This window comes from Notechis scutatus, chromosome 4 (genome assembly GCF_049901735.1).
Source record: "Notechis scutatus isolate UNSWTSFEM ecotype Mainland chromosome 4, rNotScu1.2, whole genome shotgun sequence".
In the NCBI taxonomy this organism is placed as follows: domain Eukaryota; kingdom Metazoa; phylum Chordata; class Lepidosauria; order Squamata; family Elapidae; genus Notechis; species Notechis scutatus.
Window position 1 is genome coordinate 54,167,928 of NC_142012.1, and position 13,384 is coordinate 54,181,311.

Sequence of the window (13,384 nt, forward strand, 5' to 3'; positions counted from 1 at the left end):
TTAGGTTAACAACTCTTAATGCCTTTTTGGCTATGTAGTTGCAGTGGGCTCTAGCACTTAGATCATTAGAGGTGAGTATTCCAAGGTCCTTTACAGAGCTTGAGTCATCAACAAGATCTTGACTATTCAGCTTGTATTTTATTTTCTGATTTTTTTGCCAATATGTAAGACAGAGCATTTATTTGTTGAGATTTGAAGTTGCCATTTGTTTGACCACTCTGATACATAGTCAAGATCTTTTTGTAGGGTAGCAGTATTGTCTGTGGTATTGAACAGCTTTACATCATCAGCGAAGAGAACGCAATTGCTCTTAATATGATCACAGAGGTCGTTTATGTAGAGTATGAAGAGAGTTGGTCCTAGAACACTGCCTTGGGGAACACCACTATTGACAGGTACTGGATTTGATAGTACACTCCCGATTTTGACCATTTGTTGTCTGTTTGACAGGAATGCTTCTATCCAGTTATTCAGTTGTCCAGAGATACCATAGGATTTTATTTTTAGGAGTAGTTTGTCGTGTACCACTGAATCAAAGGCTTTACAGAAGTCTATGTAGATTGCATCTATTGCTTTGCCCTGGTCGAGTTGTGTCGTCCATATGTTTTTGCAGTGTAAGAGTTGCAGATTACAGGATAGTTTTTTCCTGAAACCAAATTGTTTATTGGAGAGTAGGTTATTTGTCTCTAAGTGAAGGATGATGGATTGGTTAATAATTGATTCCATGACTTTACAGGTGACGCAGCATAAGGAGATTGGCCTGTAATTTTCAACTAGGCTTGGGTCTCCCTTTTTGAAGATGGGGATGACTGTGGCTTGTGACCATAGGTTAGGCAAGGAGCTGGTTCTGAAAGATTTTTCAAAGATTATGCTTAGAGGTTTGGCTATGGCAGTGGATAGCTTTCTTAAGAAGTAGGCACATATTTCATTCGGTCCAATAGATAGAGATGGTTTTAGGTTGTGTAGTGCTTTTTCAACATTGTCTTCTGTGAAATCGATATGTATTAGATCATTGTTGTTATCTGTGGTACGGCTAGGAAATACTGGGCATGATCCATTGCTGTTTACAAATACTGAGCCGAAGACTGTGTTAAAGATGTTGGCTTTAATGGTGTCATCGTTGCAGTCTTTACCATCAGGTCCTATCAAGGGAGGGATGGACCTTGAGTCTTTTAGTTTGTTGTTTATATCAACTCTCATTCTTAAAATCTGCATCAAAATCCAATCCAATCACTTGGCAAAACGTTTATGGCATTGAAGTGATTCGTTTATAAGACAGGTACGTCTAAGAGTGAAGGAAGGGATGACATCTGAGATGTAGGTAGTCCTTGACTAATGACCACAACTAAGCCCAAAATTTCCCCTGCTAAGCTAATTTCTGTTGCTAAGTGAGACAACCATTGAGTTTTGCCCCATTTTACGACCTCGCTTGCCACGTCTGTTCAGTGAAGCACTGCAATTGTTAAATTAGTCACACGGTTGTTAAGTGAATCTGGCTTCCCCACTGAGTCTGCTTGTCAAAAGTTCGCAAAAGGGGATCACATAACTTGAGGATACTGCCACTATCATAAACCCACGCCAGCTGCCAAGTGGCCAAATTTTGATCATGTGACCATGGGGATGCTGCAACAGTCATTAAGTGTAAAAAAAGTCACCTCACTTTTTCCAGTGCTGTTGTTGTAACTTTTAACAGTCACTAAACGAATGGTTATAAGTTGTGGACTATCTATGCAGCTGATGAAGGAAGTTGTCTACTGATTCCTATTTCTATTTATCAGACTGAAAGCTGCCACCCTGAGATAGGTAACTCTCCCCACCCATTCCATGCTAGTGGATTTTCTAAGCAGGCTCAGAAAGACAAAACAGAGAATTAAAGACAAAACAAGAATTAAAGACAAAACAAGCATTAAAGAGCCCCAGTGGCACAGTGGTTAGAATGCAGTTTTGCAGGCTGATTCTGCCCACTGTGAACGGTTCGATCCTGACCAGCTCAAGGTTGACTCAGCCTTCTGTCCTTTCAAGGTCGGTAAAATGAGGACCCAGATTGTTTGGGAGAATATGCTGATTCTGTAAACCACTTAGGCAAGGTGGTAAAGCACCATGAAGCAATATACGTATACAGTAAATCTAAGTGCTATTGCTATTACTAAAGCTTTTTTCTAGCACTATGTGCAAAGAGAATCCCACCCAATTCCCCTCAAAACACAGAAAAAGATATTGAGGGATCTTCCTCCAGAATTCTCATGATCTGTCCAACTTGATGTTTGATCCGATTTCCTAAAGTTGTACTAACCCTGGAATATTGACCACAGAGCAGGAAGAATTTGCCAGCCTGAAAATGCTTCTTTTCTCCCTCAAAATATAAGGCGATGCTTTGGTAATCGTCGTTAGTGGTTTCCTCAGAACCTGGAATGGGAAGGAAGCACAAAGAACATTCCCTTTTCTTCCTGTGAATGGAGCAGCACCCACCAAGCGAGACTTGCAATGTCTCACACACACCAATTCCATCTCCTAGGCTCTGAAAATATGCTCTTGGGCCTTTCACAGAGGATTAGAAATGTTTGGGAAAGCAGGCCAAAATGAGCAGAAGTTTCCAATCATTAATAAAGAATAATTTGCCAAAAAATGTGAAGGAACCACTAACTTTACAATTTCTATTGCAATAGGATAGAATTTACCAAATAATTTAATGAAAACACCTGAGTAAGTTGTACTGTGCTTCCTAACAAAATGTTAGGAAGTAACAAAACGTTACACATCATTACATTTGCCTGCATTTAAAAGGGATCCACTAACTTTTCAACAGCAATATCCTAATGCACTGTAATCAAGTTAAAAGCTAATTTACTACTAAAAACTTTGAACCAACAGAATCTGCAACAGGCTGCGAGGATGCCAACATGACAAGTGTCATCACACAAATGTTGTCAGCCCATGCCTGGCTCTCAAATATTTCGAATCTTGTTGTGCCTTTGTTGCAATCTGTTGCATGCTGCCTAGAGTAGCCCCCATGGCCAGTTAACCAATAAATAAATGTTAATAAAGTTAACCAATAAATAAATAAATGTGTTCCTCTTGCTTCTTCTACCTGCTGGGTAGAATTATATTAGGCTGCAATACTCACTGATGATGTCAGCATAGAGCTCCATCTTATTGTGCTGCTGAGCCAGGGTGAAAGCTTCGTTGTTACATTTGGACATCACTAAAAACTGGATGGCAGATTCATAATCACCCAGCTGCAGAAAGAATCTAAGAAGAATAAAGGCTTCATAGTTTTTTAAAAAAAGGAAAAGTAAACAGAATCCCAAAGCTTTATGTTCCCAAGCAGTCAAGGTAATAATTCAAAAAGGAATGCACAAACTTTGAATACAAAAATAACTGCCATAGAAGAGTTTTCTCATTCCCTAAAATATCATTTTTATTATCATTATTAAACTAGTATAACACCTCTAGAGGCTATCCAGGGCTCCACAATTTAAGACATATATACCTTGTAAATTATCGCTCTATTAAAAAAAATACCTAGAGGAATACTCTTGTTCTCAAGGTATGCTGATAGCAAGAACTCACAAAATTATTAGCAGCAAAACCAGCTGGAGATTCATGGGTAAATTGCTTTTTAGCTTGTAAATGGCAATCACACCTAATTCAATGATATATTTCTCAACAGAGGGGAAAAATATACCACTGGGCTGTGCATAAATAAGAATGTAGGTTGCCCTCCCCTAAAGCACCATGGGCACAAATACGGCAGCATCTTGCCCAGTATGAAACATGATGATGAAAGCTAAGTTGATACCAGTTGTCAATGTGTTGATTGTTATAAATAAACAGGGCTCTGTGTTCTGTAGACCAGAGAGTTGAATGTTCTTTCCAGGGGCTTCTGTTATGCCCCAAAAGTCAGGAAGATAGCAGTGACTATGCAATCAAAGTCCTGCTCCTTTTTGAAAAGCAGTATGAGGTCAAAAAAAGTAGGACTTTGGCTTTGTGGTCACAGTCACCAACTCAATTTTTGGACACTCAGATTCACACAGGACACATACTTACGGAGATTCAATTAATCCTGAAAATAATTCCTGCAATGATATTAGGAAATAAACACATTCGGCCTTTTCTGGAAAACCACAGTGATGACCTTACAGAAAACATGTAGTGACATTTAATAATACTTTATTGTCATTGTATATATATACACAGTATACAAATACAACGAAATTCACATAACACCCAGAGACCAGGCCCAACACGCACACACACACACACACACACACACACACACACACACACAATCTCCGAACACACACACACACACGCCAAAATTCCCCGCCCCCTAAAAACACACAAGTATCCACACAACAAACCAAGTAATGCTGTCCAACAGTTCACTGATGGTGGTCCTTAAGTTCATTGTTAAGTGTGATTGTAGCTCTGGGATAAAAACTGTTCAGAAAAACGTGTGGTCCGAGTTTTAATTGTTCTGTATCTTCTGCCAGAAGGCAACAGTTTCACAAAGTTTGTGAGCAGGTTGGGAAGAGTCTCTGAGAATGTTGTGCAACTTCCTCAAACAGTGAGATGCAAAGATGTTGTCCAGGGCTGGTATTTACCAGAAGGTATTTTAAGCATGGGAGTTAAAGACATTAGAAACTCAAACTGATTCCATCTTAACTCTCTGGGAATATAAAGTAGGGAAAAGAAAACACAGCCTTCCTTCCTTCCATCTATCCATCTATCTATGCATTCATTCTCCCAATGAAAAAAATCATTCTTGAGCTGAGCTGAAGAAGCTTCTTGGATAAGAAGTGAAAGGTCTTCAAAGAAAAAACAGAAAGTCCAGTTGCCTCTTGAAAATGCACCTTTGGGACAACCATGACTTGGAGGACTGAGAATCTCCATAGACATTCATTCATTCATTCATTCATTCATTCATTCATTCATTCATTCATTCATTCATATCAGTCTAATGTATCTCCACACATTTAATTTGGTTGTATTCCTAAATCTACTAAATTATTCATTTATATATTCCTAGATCTATTAAATTATTTAAGAATGCACTCAATTCTTTAATGATTTCAGAGATCATTAAATAATAACCAAATTATCACTCGATTACCTGGCTACCATCTTGGCTCCTTCAAGAGACTGAGTTTCCCGGACGATACTCACAGCCTTTTCTGGATCATTCAGGTGATCCAAATACAACCGGATCACGTTGTCCCACTGCTTAGCGTTTTCGTAGGCTAAAACAGCTTCTTTGTATCTAGAAGGACAAATCATTCGGCATTAGTGTAAGTCCAATTTTGGCATGGGAATTTCAAAGCTAGTTTTAAATTAAATGTGTGAAAAATATGGCCATTAAACAATTGTAATGGCATGTGGGAATGGCCTTGGGAGACGGGGTGAAGGGATGCTGAGAACTGTGAGAACTATACTTTTAGACCTACAAAATTCTGTTAATGTAGCTTTACAATAAAGTAAATTTAGCTTATCTTTTGTTCCCTGTTTGTCTATCTGGTAGGGCTGCCATGCCCTTATGTTCTGACCTGGCTCCCAAACACGACAAGCACAGTTTTTAACTAATCATTCCCTTTATTAGGAGCACCAGCAACCCCGGCAAAGAGTCTCTCTCTCACCCCAGGTTCTCTCTCACACCTGTGAAAAGTGGGAACTCTCTCCCTTTCCCCCTGATCTGATTCCAACGCACCAGGACTCTCTGTCACCACATATCGTTAACAAAGTCCTGGACAGTGTGCTCACTCTTTTCTTAGCAGTGGGGACACACACACACACACACACACACACACACACACACACACTGAAGGCACACCCAACTCTCAGCGCCGCAGATTCCAAGAAAGGCTTCCAATAGAGTTCCCGATAGGATTCAGAAGTTTGGACTATCAGTGGCTAACCAACAGGGAGACAAATAATTGTCTGCCACATCTATTCGTCTCCACCCCCTGCCTTTTATCCCCTGAGCTAGGGTGGGGCTTCAGTAGCAGTGGTGGCTCTTCCGTCCCAAGAACCGGCCCATAGATTTCCACTCCTCTCCTCTGCCTTCTGTGCATCTGCACGTCAGGCACTAGGCCCAGCTGTTCCTCCTCTTCCTCATCAGCCACCTCCAGATCTGGGGGCTGTTGACTCTCCATCTGAGGGCTGACGGACGGCCCAGGCTCCGCCTCTGTCACTCTCTCTGACAGCTCCATTCCCTCTTCCCACTCAGAGCTCTCAGGTTGCCTTGATGCTGGCCCTGACTCCCATTCTGCCTCCTCATCTGATTTGGCCGCTGATTCGGTTGGCTGACAGACCACAACACCCTACTTATTTACTTATCTTTATTTATCAAACTGAGAAAGTGACTGTCTCCCTTGGAGTGGGATGGCATAGAAGGAAAAACCCATCCCTTCTTTATGTCTGTTGTGTTGCTGCATTTGTGCCCAAGGAGGGCAGAGTTTCTAGCATGATGCGGCGCTCATTGTTCTTCTAAAAGCAGCAGACCTCATGATCTTGCTGGCGTAGCAAACATATTGGAACATTAAGTCGAGGAAGGTGTACCTGCCATCTGCTTCCTTTGCTTTGGCATACTGAAGATGTATTTTTGGAGAAGAGACATGCTGAAGCAGCTCGCCAACTTTGGCCCTAAACAGGAATAAATTATATTTTATAAGTGTAATGAAGTAATTAAATAGACACATTTCTCGGCATAGTTCGGTTCTACTCACTTCATCGGATCAAGAATAAAGATAATTTGCTTAATTGCGAGTCTCAAAACTTTATTTTTTTATAATAACAATTTTATTAATTTAGGATATAACATACAAAAAAAAAAATTACAAAAGTCTCAAAACTTTAAAGGTGACCTTGAAAGGAATTTGACCTTTTGTTTAGACACAGGTAGTCCTTGACTTACGATTTTGAAGTGACAAAAAAGTGACTTTTTTCAAACTTATAACTATTACAGCATCCCCAAGGTCACATGATCAAAATTCAGACGCTTGGCAACTGGTCTGTATTTATGACGGTCGCAGCGTCCCGAGGTTATGTGATCCCCTTTCGTGACATTCAGATGAGCGAAGTCAATGGGAAAACCAGATTCCCTTAAAGAACCATTTCAATAATTTAACAAGCACAGTGATTCACTTGGTAACTGTGGCAAGAAAGGTTGTAAAATAGAGCAAAACTCACTTAACAAATATATCGCTTAGCAGCATAGATTTTGGGTTCAACTCTGGTCATAACTTAAGGACTACCTGAATCAGACATTTATTCCAAGAACGTATTTCAATGGGATTTTAAAATTGTACAAAATAGTTTAGCATCATTGTGTGTCTTGGCACAATAATGCCATGGAACATGTGTGTCTCACATCAAGAGCTATTTATCATGAGTTTTAGACTTCTTAGTTACGAAATGCCTATTTTCAAAATCAGTGTTACTATAGAAACATTTATCTATTTTGTTATGCATCATCCAAATAACAATAGTTAACTGAGCAACTGAGCAACAAATAAACAAACAATAAATCAATAAAGCCCCAGTCTGGGTCAGGACACAATGACAGACATTATTTCAGTTTTATACCTTGAACCTCTCCAGAACTTCTGGGATAAAAATAAATAAAATAAAAATAAAATAATGTAGAGTGTTCCAATACCACTAATTCAATTCCTAAGCCTGTAAACATGCTGCAAATGAATTGGATGACACAAGAGAATTAGCATATTATAAAGTATTACTGGTCTGAAAGGAAATAACAATAGAAAGGATATGGTAGTTTGATAATTTAGAACCAGGGTCCTTCAAACTTGGCAAATTTAAGACTTGTGGATTCAACTCCCAGAATTCCTGAGCTAATATGACTGGAGGAGGAATTCTGGAAGTTGAAGTCTACATGACTTAAAGTTGCCAAGTTTGAAGACCCCTGATTTAGAAAGTCAGCAAAACCTTCACAACTTGCTCTTTGTAATTACATAATAATACTTACCAGTTTTTGCAACGTATGTATACTGAAGCAGCTTTGTCATAATATTGTCCCTTTTCATAAAGCTGGGCAGCTTCTGAAAATTGCTAAGGTATAAAAGAATAGTAATAAAGATTTTCATCTTAGCATAATTTATTTTGTGAAAAATTTCTTGGTCTACAGTTGGAGTGGGGAACTATGGTCCTTTTAACACTTGTGGACTTCAACTCCCATAATTCCTGAGCTAGCATGCTGGCTCAGGAATTCTGGGAATTGAAGTCAAGTCATAAAGGGACCAAGTTGCCAAGCTCGCTCAGGAATTCTGGGAGCTGAAGTCCACAAGTCACAAAAGGGCCAAGTTCCCATGCTGTCTCAGGAATTCTGGGAATTGAAGTCCACAAGTCATAAAGGGACCAAGTTGCCAAGCTCGCTCAGGAATTCTGGGAGTTGAAGTCCACAAGTCACAAAAGGGCCAAGTTCCCATGCTGGCTCAGGAATTCTGGGAATTGAAGTCCACAAGTCATAAAGGGACCAAGTTGCCAAGCTCGCTCAGGAATTCTGGGAGTTGAAGTCCACAAGTCACAAAAGGGCCAAGTTCCCATGCTGTCTCAGGAATTCTGGGAATTGAAGTCCACAAGTCATAAAGGGACCAAGTTCCCATGCTGCCTCAGGAATTCTGGGAGTTGAAGTCCACAAGTCATAAAAGTGCCATGGTTCCCCATCTCTGGTCTACAAGTAGTGCTTCACTTGAAATCATTTAGTGACCATCTGAAGTTACAACGGCACTGAAAAAAGTGACTTATAACTGTTTTTCTCACTTTGTGACCATTACAGCATCCCTGTCGTCACATGATCAAAATTTGAATGCTTGGCAACTGGCTCATATTTATGACGGTTGTAGTGTCCTGAGGTCATGTGGTCCCTTTTTGTGAACATCTGATAGGCGAGGTCAATGGGGAAGCTGGGTTCACTTAACAACCATGTTACTAACTTAAGAACTGCTGTGATTTATTTCACAACTACGGCAAGCAAGGGTGTAAAGTGGGGCAAAATTCACCTAGCAACTGTTTCCCTTAGCAACCGAAATGTTAAGGCAAGGAATTATTGTGGTACCCTTTATTAGCTCACCTTCATGTTCTCCAGAATTGCTCCACAGTCTTTCTTTAATGTTCGGCTAGAATGCTTGATGGCCTGGTTAACGCCACGTCGAATGTCTCCCACGCGGATCGCCATCTGGGCAACTCCGGCCAGGCAGGCCTCGTCGTGTTCTTGGAACTGACAATCAAGAGAAAGACGTAAAAGTCGCAACAAAGCAAAAAAGCACCATTTTAAAAAGTTGTTGTGTTTCGCTGGCAGCCGGTGCAGACAGCAGCGGAATTGGACAGTGGGGAAGAATGGGGACCAGTCCGGGAGTCTGGAGAGGACTCGGATGAGGGTCCTGCGTCCGATGCAGGGATGGGGCCAGGACCACCTGGGAGTGGGGTGCTGACTCCGGAGCCTCCGGAAACTGGCAGCAGCGAGGCCGAGGAAGAAGGGGAGCCTGTTCCCAGTGCATGTGTACGCAGAGCTTCTAGAAGGCAAGAGCAGCTGAGACAAAAGGGGCAACTCCGGAATAAGCCTGGGGGGTGATTGCCCCTCCCACAAGGTATAAAAGAAGTGCAAAGGTAGCAAAACCTTTGTAGGAAGCAAAGTCGTTTGTTCGGTTCAGATTAAACCTGGAAGCTCTGTGTGGACTTTGTACTTCGGTTGGTTTTTTTATAGTTCATTTGGCACTTTTGTTGTTGGCAGCAATTCAAAGGAGAGAAAGGTGGGTGCTTATCTTGAGGGACTGTTTGGGACTCAATACCGGCTGGGAATGAACATAATTCCCAGCGTTGAAATAAAACAAGACTTGTTTTAACTAAGCGTGTGCTTAATTACGGTCTCGGGAAGCCTTGGTCAGAACAGAGCCATACAGGTAGTCCTTTACTTACAACATTTCAGGACAATTACAACAGGATTGGAAAAAAGTGACTTATGAGCAGTTTTCACACTTAACAACCATTGCAGTATCCCCACAGAGTCACGTGATCAAAATTTGCATGCTTGGCAACTTGATTCATTGGTTGCGGTGTCCCTGGGATCATGTGATCCTAGAGACACTGCAACCATCATAAATATGAGTCAAGTTGCCAAGCATGAAAATTTTGATCAGGTGACTCTGTGGGGATGCTGCAATGCTTGTTAAATGATCCTTTTTGCAACCTTCTGACAAAACAAAGTGAACGGGGAAGCCAGATTCGCTGAACAACCGCGTGACTAACTTAACAACTGCAGTGATTCACTTAACAGCTGTGGCAAGAAAGGTCGTAAAATGGGGCAAAATTCACTTAAGAACTGTCTCACTTAATTACATAAATTTTGGGCTCAATTGTGGCTGTAAGTTAAGGACTATTAAAAATTAGCAGTTATTCCGTTCAGAATTATATATCCTACTTCACCTATAAAAATGTATTGGTTTAAGTAAATTTGTTCACACTGCATCTAAATAACACCAATTCTGAAATGCACCTACTAAGAACATTTTGTTTCTCATGGAAAGAGGTCTGAACAAAATTATTATCTAAAAATCACTATTTGTAAAACTACTGATACAAAGTACAGTTGAATCCAGAAGAAGAAACTTTTTTTTTTTTGACAAATGGTGTGTAAGTTAAAAAATCCGGAATTCATAAGATTTTACGCACTTGCAAATATCTAACATGGTTTCCTTTAATATTCACAGCTCAGTTGACCAGAAGCTTTTCTAACACTTCCAAGGCACAATCAATTTTTAAATTATTTGAGATCTTAAACCATGAAGTTAATATAATTAGACATGTGAATATCTGCCCTGAAGCCATCACCAAGAGTGTGTATTACCTTATTGTTGCCTGTGATGCCTTTTTCATAGTGGGCCAAAGCATTCACATAATCACCCCTAAAATTAAAAGTCAGCGATATTTAGAATCTTCTCAAATGTTACAAAAGGAAGCAGACATTTAAAGAGATTCCAGCGAGAGCATTTGATGATAGCAATAAAACTTGGGAAGTAGTGTTTAGGTTTATGTGGTGATTATATACTTTGTGGCTTGAAGTAGGAAAGATGTAACAGACAAAACTACTGACTGTTGTATCACATACAAATATACATCCCCATCTTTCTTTGGGGTCCCCAACCCCCGGGCTGCAGCCAACCACCAATTCATGGCCTATTCAGAACTGGTCCAATGTGAGAGGCGGCCCAGTGCGCATGTGTTGCTCTATTCACATGAGGGAGGGCTGGCGTGCAGCACACAAACATTTACTCATGTGAGTGCCAGCCCGCCACTCGCATGACCTGGGTCCCCTCTCCCCCCCCACCCAACTGGGCCGCCAAGACACAAAGGTTTTGGACCACTGGTATATAACGGACATATATTAAGGTAGCCTGATATCTGAATATGGCCTTAGAATATCTTCCTGGCATTTGCAGTCATTACACAGAGGGGTGTGGTGGCCTAGAGGTGGAGCTCTCGCCTTACAATCAGGAGGCTGTGAGTTTGATCCTAGGTAGAGGCAGATATTTCTCTCTCTGGGCACACTGAGAATATATCTGCCAAACAAAACTCCATACTGGCAACAGGAAAGGCATCCGGCCATTAAAACACTCTGCTAGCTCCATTCAGTTGCCCAGGCTCCACCCCTGCAAGGGATTATGGGGGGTCATTAAAAGAAGAAGATGATGATGATGATTTGCAGTCATTACACACATGACATGTGGTACTGACTACCAATGAGGCTGGCTTAAAAAAAAAGGGGGGGGGGGTTGGATCAATTGATGCATTTGACGATGAACAGCTGTTAGCCTTGATGGCAGTGACTGACAATGAAAGCCATCTGCTGGCAGTCCAGTGGGCTTCTTTGTGCTGTTGGCCATTTTGAGAACAGACTGCTGAGCTAGATGGGCCAGGAGTCCAGTCCAGTCTCTCTCTAAGACAAAACCTCTTTACAGGAATCAAGAACTTCTCAGTCTTGACACCATAAAGATATTAAACGAATGCAAGGCTTTCTAATTCAAGGCTCTTTAGAATGGATTCTTATGGTGAATTCAACCATATAACTATTACATTTGTATGTAAGTCACCTAACAGTTGGGTTGGAAAATATATACACCAGGATAGACATTTTAATACTGTCTCTTTAAGGGAATGCTAAAATGATAATTGGGTGTGGTTCCTCAAACGGCCATAAGATGGAGCTAGAAACCTGGGTTGTTCTGTTGTTTCTGGAGAGTGTTGCCATTCCTGCATTTCCCTATTGACTGTTGCTGATCATCATTAGTCTTGGATTGATGTGAGTCTATTACTGAACTGTTTATGATACTGGACTTTGTTATTTGGATTATCCCTGGACTGAAAATTGACTGCTTTAACCGTGAATGACTTGGACTGTGTTTGGACTTTGCTTAACTGTTTTACTGGAAGTAAAAACCTACATTTTACTATACAGTGTGGTTGTGTGCTGTGTGTGTGTTATTCTTCACTACTCTCACTACGTCTCCCTGTGCGCGCTCATTCTCCTAACGGGGAATTACCTCAACAGTATGTATCAAATATTCAGAGAAAACATACGTAAATTCCAGCTGCACAGCATACTCCTTGGATATGAAGGGGATCTGGTCCGGTGCCAAACGTTTAGCTAGCTGAAGCGCACTATCCCACTGTTGCAAATCTCTCCTCATCTAATATCACAAATAGTACAGATTTGAACAAATTATAACTGCCTTTCCCAAAGCAATGCAGTGTATTTTTTAAAAAAGGGGGAAAATAAGCTTTTACCTCAAGCGCGGCAGTGGGAGATGATGATGCCAGATATAAATCCTGAGCTAAATTAAAATTATTGGTGTACATGGCAAGATGTCCTGCTAAAAGATTGTGTTCTTCTATGCCCTGAAAAAGAAGACATGGACAGCTCTCAAATTTTATTAAAAATTATCTAAAATAAATGTAGGTCAGTGGGTCATTATTATTATGTAGAAGTAAAAAAAACAAAAACCCTGATGAAACAGAGAAAGCAGCCTCTTGTGAGTTTGCATGCCAGCAAGCAGATGGCATGTGAAGGGAAGGAGCATAGGGGAGGGGGAGAGGGGTGGGGAGAGGACAGGAGAGGCGAAGTGCAGGAGAGGAGAGGGGAGGGGAGGGAAGAGGTGAGAGGAGGGGAAAGGTGAGAAGAAAGGAGAGGAGGGGAAGTGAACTATAGGAGAGGAGGGGAGGGGAGAAGTGAGAGGAGAGGGGGGAAAGGGGAGAGGAAAGGAGAAGAGGTGAGGAGAGGGGGAGTGCAAGAGAGGGGAGGGGGAGAGAGGTGAAGCAGGAGAGGATGGGAGAGGGGAGGAGAGGAGAATTAAAGAAGAGGAGAGGGGAGGTG

At 41.2% G+C, this 13,384-nt stretch overlaps 1 protein-coding gene across 2 annotated transcripts in view; it reads right to left on the reverse strand.

Moving 5' to 3' along the window:
• Positions 1 to 13,384, reverse strand: part of WDR19 (WD repeat domain 19) — a 46,909-nt gene that overhangs the window by 15,223 nt on the left and 18,302 nt on the right. For both annotated transcript variants that reach the window (XM_026675319.2, XM_087965772.1), the window contains exons 19-27: positions 12,799 to 12,909; positions 12,592 to 12,701; positions 10,862 to 10,919; positions 9,089 to 9,235; positions 7,985 to 8,067; positions 6,556 to 6,639; positions 5,114 to 5,260; positions 3,125 to 3,249; positions 2,294 to 2,406 (exon numbers count right to left, since the gene is read on the reverse strand). In XM_026675319.2, the coding sequence (XP_026531104.1) occupies positions 2,294 to 2,406; positions 3,125 to 3,249; positions 5,114 to 5,260; positions 6,556 to 6,639; positions 7,985 to 8,067; positions 9,089 to 9,235; positions 10,862 to 10,919; positions 12,592 to 12,701; positions 12,799 to 12,909 (978 nt within the window). The remainder of the gene's footprint in view (positions 1 to 2,293; positions 2,407 to 3,124; positions 3,250 to 5,113; positions 5,261 to 6,555; positions 6,640 to 7,984; positions 8,068 to 9,088; positions 9,236 to 10,861; positions 10,920 to 12,591; positions 12,702 to 12,798; positions 12,910 to 13,384) is intronic.